The sequence below is a fragment of the Oryzias melastigma genome, linkage group LG4 (genome assembly GCF_002922805.2).
Source record: "Oryzias melastigma strain HK-1 linkage group LG4, ASM292280v2, whole genome shotgun sequence".
NCBI lineage: Eukaryota > Metazoa > Chordata > Actinopteri > Beloniformes > Adrianichthyidae > Oryzias > Oryzias melastigma.
The window spans coordinates 4,094,032-4,112,756 of record NC_050515.1 but is presented as its reverse complement, the minus strand read 5'-3'; the positions used below and the strand labels follow the sequence as shown (position 1 = coordinate 4,112,756).

General features: G+C 48.5%; 1 protein-coding gene across 1 annotated transcript in view; it reads right to left on the bottom strand.

Moving 5' to 3' along the window:
- The window catches only part of zgc:92140 (uncharacterized protein LOC447854 homolog), a gene marked incomplete in the record, with an annotated part of 19,141 nt that extends 504 nt beyond the window's left edge, over positions 1-18,637 (bottom strand). Inside the window, 6 exon segments of the mRNA XM_024259021.2 lie at positions 1-619; positions 1,452-1,512; positions 2,657-2,724; positions 4,972-5,057; positions 10,017-10,146; positions 18,461-18,637. Of these exon segments, the coding sequence (XP_024114789.1) occupies positions 578-619; positions 1,452-1,512; positions 2,657-2,724; positions 4,972-5,057; positions 10,017-10,107 (348 nt within the window).
- Positions 18,638-18,725: the final 88 nt, after the last annotated feature.

Here is an 18,725-nt window from a genome sequence, read left to right as displayed (position 1 = left end):
TGAGCGATGAAGGAAAACAGAAAAAGACAAAAACAAACGAGTGATTCACTGTGCAGAATAAAAAATAAAGTTTCTTAAATTCAAAGGCAGGAGAAGTTTAGAGTTTTCTATCGTCCGCTCTCTTCCTCCTCTCTCTTTAAAATATCCCAGATACTCGTCTTCCTCGCCCGTCGTGCTAGCCGTGCTAGCGTTAGCATGACGGCCGCTCGCTAACCCGCAGAGTCCAGGATCACTCGCCTCCTGGAGCGGCGGGAGTCGTATGGCTTTCCGTCTCCTCTCAGGTAACATTCAGGAGTTCATCAGTCCAGCTGTCGGAGTCGCTCAGGAAGATCACGCCGCGGAGGAACGCCGTGGAGGAACGCCGCGGAGGAACCGAGGAAGGACCGCGGACACGCCGCTCTCTCCTCCATCTCTTTCACGTTCGTCTCTCCGTCACTCAAGCAATCGTTCATCCACACTTAAAATACTATCTTTGCCGTATGTACAAAAAGGTGATGGCGCGTGGCCCCGCCCCCAAAACCCTGCGTCTCTCCTGTCACTCACTCACTCACACACTGCGACTTTGGCGGCATCTGTGCTATGTCTCCTCCTCCTCTTCTTCAGAGCAGTAGTCCCGGCCCTGCAGAGAGAGGAGGCGGGGTTTCTGTCAGGGCGTGGTCATCCTTCACGTTCACTCTGCTGTGAGTCACAAAATAAATATATTTATACCATCGACTGTACCAGAGAACTGGACTGAGTGACGTCATAGAAACAGTTCATTTCCGCCTCCAACAAAATCAAGTCAGTCGCCATTTTTCCCCCCAATATGGACGCCGCCATGTTGGAACCAGACGCTGCCACTACACAGTGAATGGCCCGAATCAGTCTGAGTCACTGTTTCCATGACAACCACTCTCACCAATCAGGAGTGAGCTTGTTGGAAGGCCACACCCCCTCCACTTGATATCAAATCTTTTGAACGTTGAGGTGTGGGCCAGCAGGCTCCGCCTACTTTTATTGAGGCATCTGATTGGTCAGTTTAGAACCTGAACTACAGAAAAATATAATGAGAAAGGGGATTGTCGAGAAGATGTTAAAAATAGTTTGACCGAGTATTGGTACTTCCTGTTTGGAACGCCAAGGGGGCGGAGTCACTCAGTCCAGTCCTCAGATATAAAAAGGAACGATTAGTCATGAATATGAAGATAAAAAAGGAAATTATAAATATGAAAACATTTGAGGTTCTGGTTTTCCAGAACATTTGTCCGTTTCCTGATGAAGATCAGCCGGAGTCTTCCTCAGGATGAAAAGGATGAAGCTGCTGAAGAATTGGTCGTATTTTTGCGTCTTCCTCTCCAAACCTTCATCCCAGCTGAGATGGAAGCGTTCATGCTGAAGAGTTTTCAGCTTCTTGTCTCTTTAAATTTCAGGGAACTGCTATTTCCAGACCCCCCCGCCCCCCTCCCCCTCACCTTCTCAATCTTCTCGTCCAACATCCTGAAAAACTCCTGCTGGCTCTCCGACGTGTGAATGCTGAGGAGGACAAGAGGGGAGAGGAAGTGGGAGGATGGAGATGAGAGCGAATGGGAGGCAAGAATACATCATGAGAATTTTCCATTACCCCCCCACAAACACGTCATCCTCAGTGGGGGGTGGGGGGTGGGGGGTTTCAGTTCGGGTTCTCATTCGATTCGTCTTCAGCTTTGAGCCGACGGCGGCGAGGATCCAGCAGCTCCGGGTTGTCCAGGAGGCAGCGTTACAGAAAGCAGACGCGCCGCCGCTCCGACCTTCACATCATAATATTTACTCCCAGCCGTGGATCTGAGCGGGATGTGAGGGTGTCGGGGCGCCGGCTCCGTGCGACGACAGAAGGAAAGTTTGCTGGCTCTGAGTCTGGAGGCTCTCCAGCATCTTTGTGAAATGTCAGGCAGGTGGACGAGCAGACGCCGCGCTTTGATGGCGCCGCTGACCTTCCTCAGTTTATAGCTCTGTCTCACATCATAAATGTTCATGAAGGATCTGCAGAGTTCAGGACGGCTGTGACCAACGAGATCTCTTCACAATAAAAGCCCTGCAGCAGCTGCACCAAGCAGCTTCTACGGAGGGACCTTTGTGCCGACAAGAGTCTCAGTTTGGAGATCAATGCAAACAAAATGTAAAGTTAAGAATAAAAATGTATATTTTGCAAATACAAATATTTAATATCTGCTTTCAAAAACTTTTTTGCTTTTAAAATATTTTTCAAATCAGCAGGTACAAACGTTACACAAAACTGAAACAAGTCAACGCAAAATCAGAGATTAGAGATGATTTAAAGGGTGATGGTGAGATGAGACACAACACATCTAAAATATTTGTGCTGCAACCGCAAAACTACTTTTGAAAGCAAAAAAAAGTTTGCAAACAAAGATATTTTTTTAAAGCAAAAAAGAAAAAGTTTGCAAAGGAAACAAAAACATTTTGAAAGCAGAAAAAACTTTGAAAGCAAAATAATTATTTCTAAAGCGATTAAATATTTTTATTTGCAAATTATGAAGGTTTTTCTTAACACTTAACATTTTGTTTGCAACTTGGTGGCACAAAAATCCCTCCATACTTTGTCAAACCTCACACGGCGCTTCAATCACAACACCAATGCGATCCGAGCAGGAAGCGCGTCGCTGCTGCAGACACTTACGTAGACTTGACGTTTGATGCGGCCGCCTCTTTCTGCGGCTTCCCTTTGAGCGGCGCATTACTCTTCTCCTGCAGACACAAGCAAACACCTCGTTAGTTTTCATAATTGGACGGTAAACAGGTGAGAGCAGCGACGGTCCAATCTGATCCATCAGATTACACCTCCCCCGGCTGGCGGCGCCGGACGCGGCCCTCAGGTGTTACGTGGGTTTAATGGGACGGTTTATCAGCTCTAATGAGGGGGCCGGTCTGGCCCACTTCAGAGCGAGCTCGGTGGAAAATTTCCCGCAGAGCTGAGAGCGAAGCTGCACGTCCATCCGTCATCTTTAGCAGGCAGGACGCTCGCAGAGGAAAAACACCGCCGGCCGCTGACCGACGCCCACAGCTGACAGCAGCCTCTGCAGCTACGTAACGCGTTTGTTGAAGCCACAACAAACCAGGAAAACAGAAAAATGTCATCTGCAGAGAAGTCCTCCTGATCTCACACTGACCAGATTCTACCCACTGGAACTCCTCACTTCTCCAACGGACAAACCTTCGTGTTCAGGTGAAAACACAATAACAAATACAAAGATGACTCCAGCAAGAAAAAGGAACAAAGTTATTAGATAAAAGAAAGTCAAATTCTTCCCTTCTCCTTCATTCAGCCTCCAAATGGAGAGCTATGAAAAGTCTCATATTTCAGACGTCACTTTCATGGATGATGTCACCAATAATCGCCGGTCCGCTAGCATTAGGGCGGAGCTTCCAGCGCTTGAATATACATACCAGCAGCGGTTTAATAACTTTAAAAAGGCGATGCTACAACAAAAACTCATTACATACATTTAAACGTGAAGAAAAGCGTTTCTCAGGGCGACGCGGTTTACCTCACGATGGAAGATGTTCTGTCCCTCCGCAGTGTCAAAGCGGTTCTTTACTTTTGCTTTCGGTTCCTCTTCAGTGCCAATTTTGGTACTTCAGGTATAAAAATACTGCCTACATCTCCTCTAATCAACACATTTTCCTTCTCATGTCGTCACATATTAACTCAGTTAAGACCTCCACGTCAAAAAGGGACGTTTTGGGTTTCGTCCCTTTTACTGTGCTGGTTGTTCCCATTAGATCAGAGCTCCACAACCTCCGAGCTGCAAACCGGCGGTCCGCCTCTTTCACCGCACGGCGAAGTCGCTGCTCGCTGCCTGTCAAACATGTGATCCTGGGCTTGACGCCGTGGCTGCATGCGGACGTCTGTGAATGTCACACCTCCAATGAATGGAAGGCACAGAGATCAGGTTTGTTTACTGTAAGGAGTTCGACAAAAAATGAAATCCTTTAAAGATTTTCTTGTTACCGGGGTGTGCCTGGATGACAGCTGCTTCCACTGTGTTTCTGTGTCTCTGTGACTGAGTTTGAAGGCTGTCATTAACCCGAGAGGGGGGGATGGGAGACCTTTTTCTATTATTGTCTCGACAAAAATAAGTAAAATATCCCAGTTCAGGAGACCCGAGCAGGCTGCTTCCGCTCCTGCAGCAGCGTCTGTCTGCCGGCTCCGCTGAAGTCTGGGAGGCTGCAGCCAGAGAACCGCCGCGCTGCGACAGGACAAAACTCTCGTGTTGGATCAGTATTTTCCCGATGATCTGGTCACTGAAAACATCTCGCATCCAAAGCTGAGCTCCTGATTGGCTGATGCGACGCAGCGACCTGTCAAACTTCTGAGACCTGCTGTGGAATCAGCCAGACGTTCAAGTGCGGCGTGCTCTCATGCTCGCCCCGTCAGCTGTCTTAAATGACCACGCCCACTAACACAGAAAGGCAGAAGAATCTTCTAGAACTTCAAAGTCCTGAACAGAGTAGGAGTGATTGACATGTCCTCAGACAATGAAACTCAGCACCGAAATGCAGAACCGTTTGGAGCAGCTTTGGTTTCAGTAGAACCGCGTACATCGGTGCCCAACTCAACATCAGGGCGGGGTCATCTGGACCCCATGAGATAACATGAGGGTTAAACCTCTCAGAGAGCTGATGTCAGCAATCAGAAAGTTCTGGAACGTCTTTGCTGATCCATCAGAACCAGAACATCCAGCAGGGCTGTCGTCTCCACCTGAACGTCAGCCGCCTTCCTGCAGGTTTAACATGTGTGTGCGTAGGAACATGCGTGTGTGTAGGAACATGCGTGTGTGTAGGAACATGCGTGTGTGTAGGAACATATGTGTGTGTAGGAACGTGTGTGTAGGAACATGCGTGTGTGTAGGAACATGCGTGTGTAGGAACATGCGTGTGTAGGAACATGCGTGTGTAGGAACATGCGTGTGTGTAGGAACATGCGTGTCTCACCAGGTTCTCCTGGTTCCGTGCATTGACTCGGTTTTCCTCTCCTTTCATGTACTTCACCTCCTCCACTCCCTTCATCTTGTATTCATCTGTGGAGAGACGTTAGAGCGTCACCATGAGAGAAAACGGAGACCAATCCCAACCTCGGGACTCGTCCTGGTTCTGATCCGAACGGGGCCGACGGGCTCTGAGGTTCCGTCTCAGCGACCCGAGTAACGCCACAGCCGGCACCGTCTGACCCCACTTCCTGCTAGAAATAAAAACAAGGAAGAGCGTAAAGTTCTGGTCAAACACGGCTCGGTGGCGTGACCCGGGTCAGAACCTCATGCAGGTGTGGGACCAGAAAAGTCTTAGTGAGGTCACATGACCAAAGTCAGGGTATCCAGAGGAAGGAGGTGAAACCAAAGATCTTTCACATGGAACCGAAATAGCAGAAGTTTATGTCAGAGTTCTGCTAAAAGGAAACAGGAAGTGGTTGAATAGTTTAAAGCAGCTTCTGTGTGAAAGAGGTCAATCCTTAAAGGTCATTCCTGCAGGTGGGACGGGGGGGATTGAAAGTTTGGGCACCTCAGGTAGAATGGTGAATAAAAGGAACCAAGAAAAGATTGAAAATAAAAATCTTTATTTCCATCATTTACCCTTTCAAAGTAAAAGAAGAAAAACTAAAAGTTTGGTCAGAATTATTGTGGGAGTAAAGTCTCATGACTCAGATTATTGACAATCTTTCAGATTGAATCGATGATCGTCAACAATCCATGACGCCGTCAGGTCTCAGCTTTTCCAAAGGGGGCGGGGCATACTATCAATTATCATTATCTGTTTTTTATTTTGAAAGGGTAAACGATGGAAATAAAGAATGTCTCGTCTGTAATCTGATTCCTTCAGAGGACTTCTTCATCTTTTTGATTTCTTACTACGTACACAACGGGCAAAGAAACACTTTCAGTGCGATCTTAAACATGCGATCTTAAACGTGCGATCTTGAACGTGCGATCTTAAACGTGCGATCTTAAACGTGCGATCTTGAACGTGCGATCTTAAACGTGCGATCTTAAACGTGCGATCTTAAACGTGCGATCTTAAACGTGCGATCTTAAACGTGCGCCACATGTTCTTGTTACATTTTTCTTATCATGGAGGACTTAGAAAAAGGAATTTAATGAGTACTGGAGGATTTTCAGGAAAAATACAGTTTAAAAAAGAAGGTATTTGTGATGTGGAAAACATGCTGGGCGGGGCCTCAAGCTCCGCCCCATTCTGATGCATCCACCTGCAGACAAATAGTTGTTTTCCTGGTCTGAGGTGGAATCTGGATCTAAATATCTGGAAACTATGTTTGTTGTTCGGGTTGGGAGAGGGAGGGGCTGTAAGCTACAGTAAACAAAGGGATGATGGGAAAGAAATGGAGGCTTACTTCTGGGACAACAGTCCCACCCACAACTCAGAGGAAGAATTTCTAATGAATTCCTGCCGCTCTGCAGAAATTATATCCTAAAAAAAAAGACAGATTGTTGGATTATTTTGGCTAAAAACGGCGTCATAGTGATGGAAATTCCACTGGGAACGCTTTGGGAAACGGATCAGAAGATGATCGGAACGGGACTCTAAGAGCAGCTTCAGTTTGGAACGTGAAGGGGACTCGGGAGCAGACGGAGCTTCTCCTGAACACAAAGATCAGGAACTGAAACTGCAGTTAAAAACCTAAAGATGATCTAAGAATCCTGGTTGATCATTTCCTCTCGGAGGATTCTCGTTTCTTCCTCGTTCACGTAGAACCCGTTCTGCAGCGCGGTGCGTTCACAGCTGCAGACGTCATGGAAGACGATCTGATCTGTGATGTTTGGAGCTAAAATTCCCAAACATCCATCAACCGCACATGTAGCCGGATCAGGAATCAGCCGCTCAGTTCTCCAACCAATTTGGTCGCATTTGCGACTGGATTTTTCAATGGTGCACCTAAAAAAACCAAATCCACGGTCAGACCGGTGTGATGCCAAAGTACGCTCCCCCTGCCAGAATGTGTATCCCCCGTCTCAGGCATCGTTGATTTGTTTGGTGGTTGATTACGATGCAGTATTTCGAGGCTTTTGGGAGTTTTTTCCTCATATTTGCATTTCCCCCCACATTTTGATGTGAAACAACGACAGCTTCGTGTCTTAAGAAATTAAGAAAAAAATGACATGTTTGACTAATTTACAATAAAACTTGCAATTAATGAAAGTAACTTTGTGATGGAAGCATGTAACAACAGAAAATGATCAAATAACTGTTGTTTCTACACATTCTGGCGACTGGATCAGCAGTGGTCTGACAGAATCCGTTCCCCGTCATATTACACAGAATATGAGGGAAAAAAAAACAATTCAAACATGACAGTAAACTCCCAAAAGAATAAAGTAGATCGCTCACACCCACTTTCTTTTACCAATAAGTCCCAATAAGTCAATGATCCCAGAGACAGGGGATACAAATTCTGGCAGGGGGGACTTACTTTGGCACCACACCGGCGCGCCCAGCTGTCCTGTGAGGAGAAAGCATCCTCTCCCTGAAAGTCTCGATCCTGCATGTGTGCGGCTGTAACACGCCTCAAATAGGAAATATGTCTGTATTTCATTAGAATGTAAATCTTTGTTTGGGTCCGTGCACACGCACCCCGTGCGCGCGCCTACAGTGCTGGCAACAGGACGAAAAGAAAAAAGTCCATTAAGATCCTTTAACGCCGGAGCTTTAGCTTTCATCTACTGAAACCTTTCAACCTGTAGCGTAACTCCTGAAGTAGAAGATTCTGCGCTGATGTGCAGCTCTGCGGTCTGAAGCGTTTCATCCACGTTAACCGGCCGATGTTGCCGGGAGACAACGTCTCTGCTGATGAACTGCAGTGAGACGTACCCATAAAACATTTACCTGAAGCACTTTGGCCTCATTGGATCAGATCTGATCCGTGAGCAGAAGGGTTTCTACCACCTGTGAGTGCACGTGAGCGCGAGCGTGGCCCGCCGTCCTTCCAGTCACACAAACACAGAAGTTGCTGGGATCCCGAGGAAAGAGACCAAACAGATGCAGGCGGCTTCGGCTGTTTATGCCGGGAATGTAAACCAGTCGCAGCGCCGCTGCTCCGAGCGCCACGCACAGCGGCGCCGTGGCAACGCAGCACACACAAACACGGCGAGCCGCCGCGGGAGGAAGTAGTCTGCAGCTGAAAGGAAGCAGCAGGTGAAACACCTTCATCTCTGCTGACTCCTCCTCCTTCTGCCTGTTTCAACTGAAGCCGTGTTGAACCACCAACATGGCTGCTTCCTCTGGATCCATTTCTTCTCCAGAACCCTCAGAGCAGACATGTCACATGTCACCTGTCACAGGTCACCTGTCACAGGTCACCTGTCACAGGTCACCTGTCTGCTCTGATCTCTGCTTTGATGATCCTCAGCAGCTGAACCGACCGGATCAGGTGGTCAAACGTGGACGCTGGTTCCTCCCGCTCAGCGTTTGGGGAACGAGATTACGGAGTCGAGGTCGCAGTACATAATCCTGAAACCGACTGACGATTGGAGGAGTGAACGGACGCGTTGATTCACTTCCTTTTCCTCTGATGTAAACAACACAGATGTCTGTTTCCCTGCGTGTTCGCCTGAAAACTGGAACCACGGATTCAGAAGATCCGATACGGTTCAGACCAGAACTCTGCAGGGTTCTGGAAACACCATCCTTGAGATGTGCCCCGCCCCCCCCGGAGCAATAATTAGGGACATGCAGGAGCTGACCCCCCCCCCCTGGAGCCGTTTTTATCCCGCCAGAGGAACCGCCGACCTTATCGGGTCACCGGCGCCGCTATTTTTGGGTCCTGCTCACAGAAGAGAGTTCAGAAACGACACCCGCAGAGGGCTCAAGACAAGATTCTGGGTTCTGGTTCTGAGGATCCAACCAGGTTCTGATGGATCCAACTATGTTCTAAAGATCTGAGCATGTTCTGAGGATACAACCAGGTTCTGACCGGGTTCTACTGATCTGAGTAGGTTCTGAGGATCTCTGGTGTCCTGACTCCTCCTACTCCAACCGTTCGCTTGGTCTCCTGTTGAGGCTGAAGAACTTTCAGGACGTTTCTCTGAGCAGCTCCAACATTTCTGTCCTTTTGGACCCAAACCCCTGAAATCCGTTTAAACTCATCCCGGGATTCAGTTTGAGTTAGAGAGGAACCTTTTATGGGTTTAGAAGAACTGACCCCCCCCATCTGATCTACAGAAAGCTAACAGGCGGGGGAGTCGGCGGGCCGAGAGGATGTGAAAGGACACAAGGTTCTGACCCGGTGCTGCCGCGGACCAGAGGAAAGAGAGGCCGAGAGACGGGGCCAGGAAGAGGGGGAGGAGAGAAGGAAAGGGGCGGGGTCAAAAGAGCCAGACGAGGAGAGAACCCGAGGACCGTGTGAAGACGCTCCACACTGAACCCAAACCCGTCTGCTGCTGTCGAGGAAAAGGTCCGAACGCAGAGCAGGAGAAACCGAAGGAGAGAGCGGGAAAACGAGGCCAGGCGAGAAGGGGGGCGTGGGGGTGTGGATCATCGTCTGATCATCCCGTCTGCCGCCACACCAGCCTGATGCTCCAATCCCTAATCGGCGTTAATCCTCAGCCGCCATCATCTCACAGCAGAGAATCAACGCAATTAAAGCAGAGCTGCAGACAAACGCTCCGATTCAGGAGAACGTCGGAAAACAGAGAACGTCTGAAAACAGAGAACGTCTGCGAGGTTCTCCTGAAAACAGAGAACGTCTGCGAGGTTCTCCTGAAATCAGAGAACGTCTGCAAGGTTCTCCAACGTCTGCGAGGTTCTCCTCAAAGCTTCCTCACTGAAGGAAAGGTGATGAGGTCACAGGAAGCGTGCGGCGGTTTTCAGCCACGTCAGAAGCAGACGTTTGTCATCAACCAGCAGAACCGTCTCTTCCTCTTCTGACAGACGCGTCTGCCTGCTGTGAATCTGCAGCTGCTGACGAATCCTCCTGAAATGGGGAACGTGACACCTGCGTGGGGGCGGAGCTGTGGCGGCGTGTCACTGACCGGAGAAGGCGTCCCCGTTGCTGTAGACCTTGCCGCGTCCCTCCTCATCGTTGGGCACGGCCGACACCTGCTTGGCGGAGGTGCAGCCCATGGCCTCACTCCCTGGAGCCGCTCCTCATCGCACTCACACCTGGGGAGACCAAGAACAGGAGGTCAGCACCAGGAGGCGCACAGACCAGACTCCCCTCGAGGGGAGGAGCTTAGAAGGTTCTACAGACACCACAGAAGCCACACCTGCAGATCTGGAGGCGTCACAGAACTAAAGTGTCTTTGATGCTGGACGACGTTCACTTCTCAACATTAATCACTTTAACACAGTAAAATAAAGTTTACTCTGGATTAATGAGCCGAAGCGTTCTGCAGTTACGGTTCTTTAACAACGGTCAATATTTACCCAGAACTCCTCCATAAATCACCGTCCGCGTCAGAAGCTCAACAGCATCAGCTGCTGATAATCCACCTCACTGATCATCAGCTCGTCCACAAAAGCAGAAGCTCCAGCGCTCTGTGGGCGTGGCCCTGACAGAGAACACGGATCACGGCGATCCGCCTCATACGAATCCACAGCTCACAGACAGGTAACCAGAACACCTGAGAGAGCAGACCCAACAGGTGAGGGAGGAAAAAGACCTCGATCTGAAGGTCCCATCATGACGCACCTGTAATCTTTGTGGGAACGCACGGCTAAAGTCTGGGATAAAAACTGTAGTTCTGATCATTTGCTGTCAGAACCAGAACCTTCTGCCTGAATCGGATGCATAACGTCCGATGGACCCCTCCATCAAATGGGAGGTGTGAGAGGCATGGTTGGGGCTCACACAGGTCCTGGAGTTCCTCTGTGAACACAGAGCGCTCAGTTCCTCTACAGGTGGAGAAGCGTTTGAGCAGATAAACAGTCTACAGCAGCGTTGAATTATGGGAATGAGACTTCCTCATTTGGACCTTTTATCTACAGTCACATGACATAATGAACCGCAGGTTCTGATCCATAAATCTATTTTCCTAAAGATAGAACTTTTATGAGGATTAAGATACAACTTTAAACATCAAAACACTTCTTGATTTGAACTATTATTATTACAACGTATTTGTCATATTATGTTGCTTTTCTCTTGATTGGTAAATGGTGTTCACTTCACCTGAATACTTTAGTTACTTTTTATGTATTTATTTAATTTACTCTAATTTTATTTTTTATATTTGCCATTTATTTATTGATTTATTTAAATGGTGATAAACCCGGTTTATATAAACCTCTTTGACATCTAATCCACTTCAAGTTTCACTTTTAAACTGATTTATTTTTTTGCTCCAAAAACATTTTAGTTTAGAAAATATGTTTTTCATAACGACTGATTTGAATAAAAAGGTGTAACTTTTATTAATAATTACGACAAATTATTATCATTGATTCATTGTAAACTTTACACGTTTTTTTTAACCATCTCAGTTTAAATATTTTTCCTGTAAAGAAACAAAAGTCTAATCAGCAGGACAGGAAGCCCCGCCCCCCCAGCAGATGGATGGAGATGCTGTGAGCTTCACTGTCAGTCTCCGCCTCCCACGCGCTCACACGCTTTCATTCACGCCGCTCTTCTGTCTGCCGCCGTCTTCACAGAGACTTCTGCTCAGACCGTCAGACGGCAGAGCGGCGAGGAAAAGGGGAGTCACATGTGGGGGGGGGAGGAGGAGGAGGAGCAGAGCTGTCTGATAGATTTGGGTTTCAAAGGGTCTCTGCCGTGTGGGCTGCATCTGCTCAAAAGGCTTTGATTTGTCAGGATTGAAACTGTGAATAGAAGTGGGACATAAATAGACCCGAGCTCCTCACAGAGAACCTCCGGCTGCAGGAGGAGGAGGAGGATCTGCAGCAGAAACTGTCCAGGAGGTCAGAAGATACTCCTGTTAGAAACAGTTTCCATCAGGAAACCGGAGAAGCAGAAGAGCGAAGTGTGAAGGTCACAAAGCGGCGACTGCAGACAACCAGAACCAACGGGTTCCTCACCGAGACATCTCGTCGTCTGGATCAAGCACAGCCTGATGTTTGAAACTTGGATTTCCCATCAGGCTTTGTGTTCAGACGTCACACAAACACGCCGACCCTCATCTGGGAAACACCTGAGAGTCCAGCTGTCACCTTCAGCCTCATCCGACCTCATCAGACGCCTTCATCCTCAAAGTTCATGCAGGCCGCGTACCTGGAGGTCGGACCCGCGCCGCACTCGTCCGTTTTGTCAAAGAAGGAGGTGGAAGAAAAGAAGCATGAGGGAGCCGTGCGTGTCGCTGCTTGCATGCGCACGTTTGCAGTCCGGGGCGTGTGCGGCGCTGACGTCTGCACAAACGCAGTTGTGCCGGAGGCGACTGCAGAGCAGGAAAAACCGGCTGCAGAGCCGACAGTAAATCGAAGTTTCATCAAGTTCTTCCCATGAGGCTCCTGGAGGAGCAGCACCTCCCTGTGGGGGGGGTGTCCCGGGAAATGTCCTAACAGAGTCAAAGCACCAGGATGTGGAAGCAGCCAGGAGAACCTCCAGGTTCTCTGGAGCAGGACGGGAGTTTCAGTTACTGACGCTCTCGGAGATGAAGGAACGTGTTTTGACTGGTTTCTTCATGACACGTTTTCACTTCCTGCTGCTTCTTAAACCCGTGAAGATCCAACAACCTCCAGAGGAACGTCTGTGGGTTCAGGGCTTCATTCCTAGGCGTCAGAGATGGATTTCTGCCGGCGGTGTGAAGCCATCCACCTAAATGTGAAAGACTAACATCAAAAGTTGAATTCTGATAAACTAAATCTTAAAGGGAAACAGGATCTGGATCTGCGTTCTTCTGCAGATCATCAAATCCAGTGTGTTTCCAGGGCAGATCTTCCAGAAGCCCAGCGATCAATAAACACCAATCAGGAGCATTAGCAACAATAAACACTTAACCTGTCGTCTGAAAAATAAACGAATGTCTGAGTGACATTTGCTCCTCATAAAGAGGCTTAATAAGAAAACGGTCCATTCACGCAGCTCTGTCACCGTGACCCCGCCCACCTGCATAAATAATGATGCTTTGTTTCAATAAAAGTTATTTTATAATTATTGTGCACCGTAAGGAGAAAAAAAGTTTTCCACGTTGAAATAAAAATGTTGTAATAATCCCGAGTGTTTGGTGCCACGACAGAGGATACAAACTCAGGCAGGGGATGCATATCTCGACACAACACCTGTGAGATTACAGGTGGAACGTAAGTGAGAAACATGTTCATCTCTGTGCAGCTGCTTTTAAGGTTTTTGGTGTCACAGCGGCTTACATTTATGAAGTTCTAAGTTGAGTTTATTAAATTAAAAACACAATGTTGTGTCAGGAAGGGCATCTGGCGTAAACTCTCTACCAAACCACCTGAGTGAATCAGAGAAAGCTGATTCGCTGTGGAGACTCCTAATAAGACACGCCCATAGTTGGTGATTGGACTGCCACGATTCGTCAATCAGTCACGATGATGTCGACTATTAAAATAATGGTTTGTTGGAGCCTGAAGTCCTCCTCAGGTCTGAAGGATCCATCACCTCCTCTCCTCCCATCACTGCATATTTTAATGGACATTTTCACTAAAGACCACAGAACATCCATCCTCGACCAGAGGAACGTGTACAAGGACAGAGGAACAACTTCAGAACAAAACCCGGGTTTGTAGACAAAACAGCTGCTTATCCGTGGCGTGACGCGCCGCTACGCCCCGGCGGCTCGGAGGAAAGTAACACAACAAACAACTCGGGTCTCTGCACTCGGACAGCAGCAGAAACGTGTTGGAGAAGCCTTCATACGGGCTGGAGAACCTGGAAGCAAACGCAGAACCAACCCCGATTTATCCAGAACAAAACCGATCCAGACTCCATGTAGAAACGCTGCAGAGCCTGAAGTCCTCTGAGCTTCAGGTCATGAGATGAACATGAAAGTCCAGCTGATCTGTGAACAGAATCCTGACCGACTCAGAACCGCAGAAGTTCTGGATAAAAACCATGAAATCCTGTTTTAGTCATTTTATCTGACATTTCTTCTTTAGTTTATATGATTTATTTTGTGAAGAAGTTTTAGTTGGTTTAGATTCTTGATGGAAACTGGACAGTAAAAATCTTCATCATTGAACTGATGTTTGAGAAGCTTCATAAACTGAACTGAATAAAGTGAATCACAGAGTTAACTGGAGCTGTGAACCTCAGATTTGACCTTCCTGCACAAACCTGACAGATTACCTCACTTCTATAATCCAGATTAAACCCGAGTTTGCTCTTCATCATTTGTAGATGGAGCCGCTGAGATCCGGTAACTTTCAAGAAAGTCCTTTTCACGTGGAGTCTGCTTGTGTCAGAATCAGAATAAAGAAAAGCGGCTTCATGATGCGTTTTAATGGGAAGGTTCGATCCCTGAAGTCAGAGGCGGGACGTGACACCACAGGTTCTTCTAGAAGTGACGGAGAAGCGTTTTAACTTACAAAAACTAAAGAAAATCCAGAGATAAACACAGCAATGTGAAAAAGCAGCATGGCGGGACAAGAGGCGGGGCCTCCCAAGGCCCGCCTCCAGCCTCACGACTGATTGACAGCTCTAGAAAGTTGAGCTTTCTTAAAGCAGCCCGTCTTCTGTCGTCCCTTTCCTCGCTCGGTGACGGGGGGGGGTCGTACAGAAGCTGCTCTGTCCTGCAGACTCGACTGCTATGGAAGGACTTTTGTGCCACCGTACAGCGAGCAAAAGTCAGTTTTGAGATCAGAATTTTCTTTCAACTAAAAATATTTCATATTTGCTTTCAAAAAATGGCTGATTGCAATTTTTTGCCTTCAAAATTAATTCTGCAATTTCAAATTTCAATTTTTTCTTTTGCTTTCAAAAAATATGTTTGCAATTGCAAACTTTTTTTGGGTGCTTTTAAAAGTATATTTAAATATTTAATATTTTCATTCCCAAAATATGAAATTCTTTACTCTCTCCATGACCTGCGACCTAACTCTGTGTCACAGCACAAATGCAGCACATTTATTTATGAAGGAAGTTCTGGATGTTTGCAGGCGCCGCACAGAGAAGCTCTGCAGAGCGAAAACCGCCGAGATCCGGATCATTCCGGGTCTCCATCAGCAGCCAAACCTCGGAACCGGTTTGATGCTTAAATAAATACTTAAAGTTCAGGTTTTTATACGAGGACGCTGCAGCTGCTGTTTCCCACGCCGGCTGGAGATGAACTGGGGTTGAAACGAGGTCAAACCTTCAGCTGCTTCAGCGTGAAGTCAGGATGAAACATGGAGATGCTGAAGCAGAACCAGAGAACAGCAGCAGTTCCCTTCCTCTGTTTGTCTTTGTTTAAACGGCTGAACCGTCCATCGCCGCCGCAGTCGGACTGTTTACTACGCTGAGCTGCAGCCCCACACTCACATGCTCCTCTTCATCTGAATTGCAAACAGAGAGAATGACCGCATTCATATTCATCAGCAATTAGCACAACTGAAGAAAATAGACGTCAGTTTGGAGCCAGCGCTGCGCGGTGATTGGCGGTTTCCGACGCGGCGCCGTCGGTGAAAGAGAAGGCCAAAATGTTTTGGAGCTTCAGCTGCGACTCAGCCTGAAGTCTGACGACACAAACCGGAGCAGAAACATCCAACATGTCTGCTCAGGCTCAGCAGCAACACTGAGATGAACTGAAAGGATTGCAAAAATAAAAACTGGAATCAACAATTTTAGAGGTTTAACGGTAAATCGATGAATCAATGTATTTGACCAGATCGATCGGTAGGAGGAAAGTTGAATCGTAAAAGGAACTGATCATAAATGATCGTGGAAAACACTGTTTGATTGAGACATAGACGGTTTATTCTACTGTAACGTAAAATAATCTAAATGAATAGAATCGCTAAAATGAATCATTACAGCCGAAGGTTTCCAAAAACTTCTGGTTTTACTGCCACCTTCCTTCCATAGGTGGAACCGGTTCCAACTTCTTCTGACATTTACTCAACGTGCACCGCTATATTGTTAGGAAGGCAACAGAAAAGAGAAACAGCCGGAACAAGTCTGTGCAGAGTCTGAGCTGGATGAAGGTGCATGAACGCAGGAACGAACCGTTACTGTAATAAAGGGAGTGAAGAGTTCGGAGACCAATGAACTAAACCATAAACGTCAAGAGACGCAGAAAAAAGTGACATCATGAGACACAGCAGCACAGGAAGCATCGCGCAGGCCGCAGTCAGACCCCGTTCACTGCAAAGATGCAGCACAAAACCGTTCCAAAACAGAGCAGACGCAGACAGTAGTGTCTGTCTGCCCACACGCGCAGACAGAACTGCAGTGGTATATGCAGACGGCAGTACACTATTATACACAGGCAGCAGTGCGTGCCCAAGTGGGCAGACGACAGTGGAAGACCACCTGTGCACGTGGCAGTGAAGGCCAACATGCGCAGATGGCAGTACACAACCACCTGCGCAGACAGCAGTGAAGGTCCAAGTATGCAGATGGCAGTGTACTTTTATCTGCGCAGACGGTAGTGAATCCCCACGAACGCAAACAGCAGCGAAGAACAGTGACGTGCAGCAAAGTGTAGCTTAAAATATGAATAAATAAAATTATATGAATGTACTTATAAATTAAAAATAACAATCATTTTTAGACATGTCTATTTTATGATTACTTTTTTTTCTGTGGGTTTTCAACATTTCTTTGAAAAAAAAGGAGTGAATTTACAAGTTGGAGCTGCGGCCTCTTTCTGTATTTTTATTTTTTTTGTCTTCATAAAATATGCTTTTTTATCACCTCCTTTGCTTATTTCTGCTCAACTGTCTGAGTATCGTCTGTATTAGACTACCCGCTAAAAATGTGTTTTAGAAATGCACATGGTGAGGCCTGCAGTACGCCGGTCTCAGGACAGAGGGCGCTGGTGAGACCAGAGAATGTGATACTGCAGCTGCAGAACAACAGAGTTAGAGGCAGCAACAAGTCAACAAGTCTAAACTCAGTCATTTATTTAGACGGATGTCTGACAGTGATCTTCACTGAGACAGACTTTAAAACTGAAGAAAGAAAAGGAAGACTTCTACAGTTTATTCATGTTTCTACAGAAGCACAGCCACCTGCGCAGACAGCAGCTAAGGCCCACTACGCAGATGGCAGTTCACATAACTGCGCAGACGGTAGTGAACGTCTACTGAGGCAGGAGAAAGCGCTCCAGCACAGATCAAAACTCGTTTCATGCAGCAGCGTTTGCTGCTCCGACTTCGGTTCCATGACAGTCAGGAAACAGAACATGGACGGGTTCTGATGCAGCTGGCAGCGCAGGATAAACCGGATCTGAGGGGGATTCGTGGGAACTCCCTCCCACTCCAACAGATGGAGGAGACATCCCGGTAACCATGGCAACGCCCCACCGTGACATCACAGGTGCTGCATGATGACCCCGACAGGACCGAATGTAAACGGCGTTTCATCGGTGAGGAGGTGACGGCAGGAGATGATGCAGATGATTGATGGGATGAGGAAGGAGGAGGACTAAGAATAGATCTGCCTGGCTCGGAAACGCAGAGTGAGGAGGAGGAGGCTCGAATTTAGTCTTTCTCTGCTGGACGTGGGATCAGGGAGCCATATGTGAGCTATAAGTGCGAACAAATGAAAGGGAGGAGGGCAGATGGGGGCGGATAAATGAAGAATAAAGTAATCGGGGAGGCTTGCAGCATCCACTGGCAGGATTTCTGGGAACATAAATAAGCTGGCCGTCAGCTGCTGGTGGCAGGATGCTCAGTCCCGCCTCAGAGCAGAGGATGCTGCAATGATCTGCTGTCTGACACTGACCAGATGGTGCGTTCAAAGACCGCTTCGGCAGATGGAAACCTCCCTTTGGTAATGAGAGGTTGACAGGAGGAAACAGACGTTCAGTCGTGAGATGCAGACGCGCCTGCGCATCAAAATGAGATGCAGCTCGCACGTGCAGCGAGGAGCGCAGACGCGTCTGTGCAGGCGGCTCCCGGGGAGCTCCACCGCCCAGCAGCTGTGGCCAGCTGCGCTCCAGCGACACACTGGGGGCTTTGTTCCCGGGGGGTGGGGGCACCTCCGCGGGGGGAGCAGCCGTGCGTGGTTTCCTCTAACGTGGCTCGCTCGGGTCCGCACAGGTCTTCCCTGTTTCCCGTTTCCTCAGAGCGGACAGGGAGGAGGGGGGCCGGGGGGGTCAACCAGGATGTGTGGAAAATTTGAAAAGATGAAGCCGCGAGGTCGTATCCGCACGAGCGGGCTCTCCCGGCCGAACGACACCCGAACACGGCTCGGTTCCGACTCGCTTCCGAAGCAGCGAACCTCCCCGACAGACGGCCCCGAAAACAGGAAGCAGAGCGCCGGGAGCGCAACGAGGAAGCACCGCGGGAGGGAGCCCGCCGCGGGAAGGCGGGCAGGAACGGCTCCTTTCCGCGGAACCAGAGCCGCGCTGGTACTTACTCTGAGGAACCGGTTCCGCTCGGTCCACTGAAGGGTCCCCGGCCAGCCTTCCGGGCTCCAGCGGCGGGCGGGATCTACTGTGGAGACTGGGGCGCTCGGAGCCGAGAGGGCTGAACGTAAACTGGAGCTTGCGTCATCTCAGGGTTCCGCCGCCGCGCGCTGCACTGCGGCCATCTTGCTCCCGAGTCCCTCCAATCACGGCGGGAGCTGAGCCGCCCCGCGGCTGTGGACAGGCCGGGGGGCGGGGCCTCATCTGACGTAAACA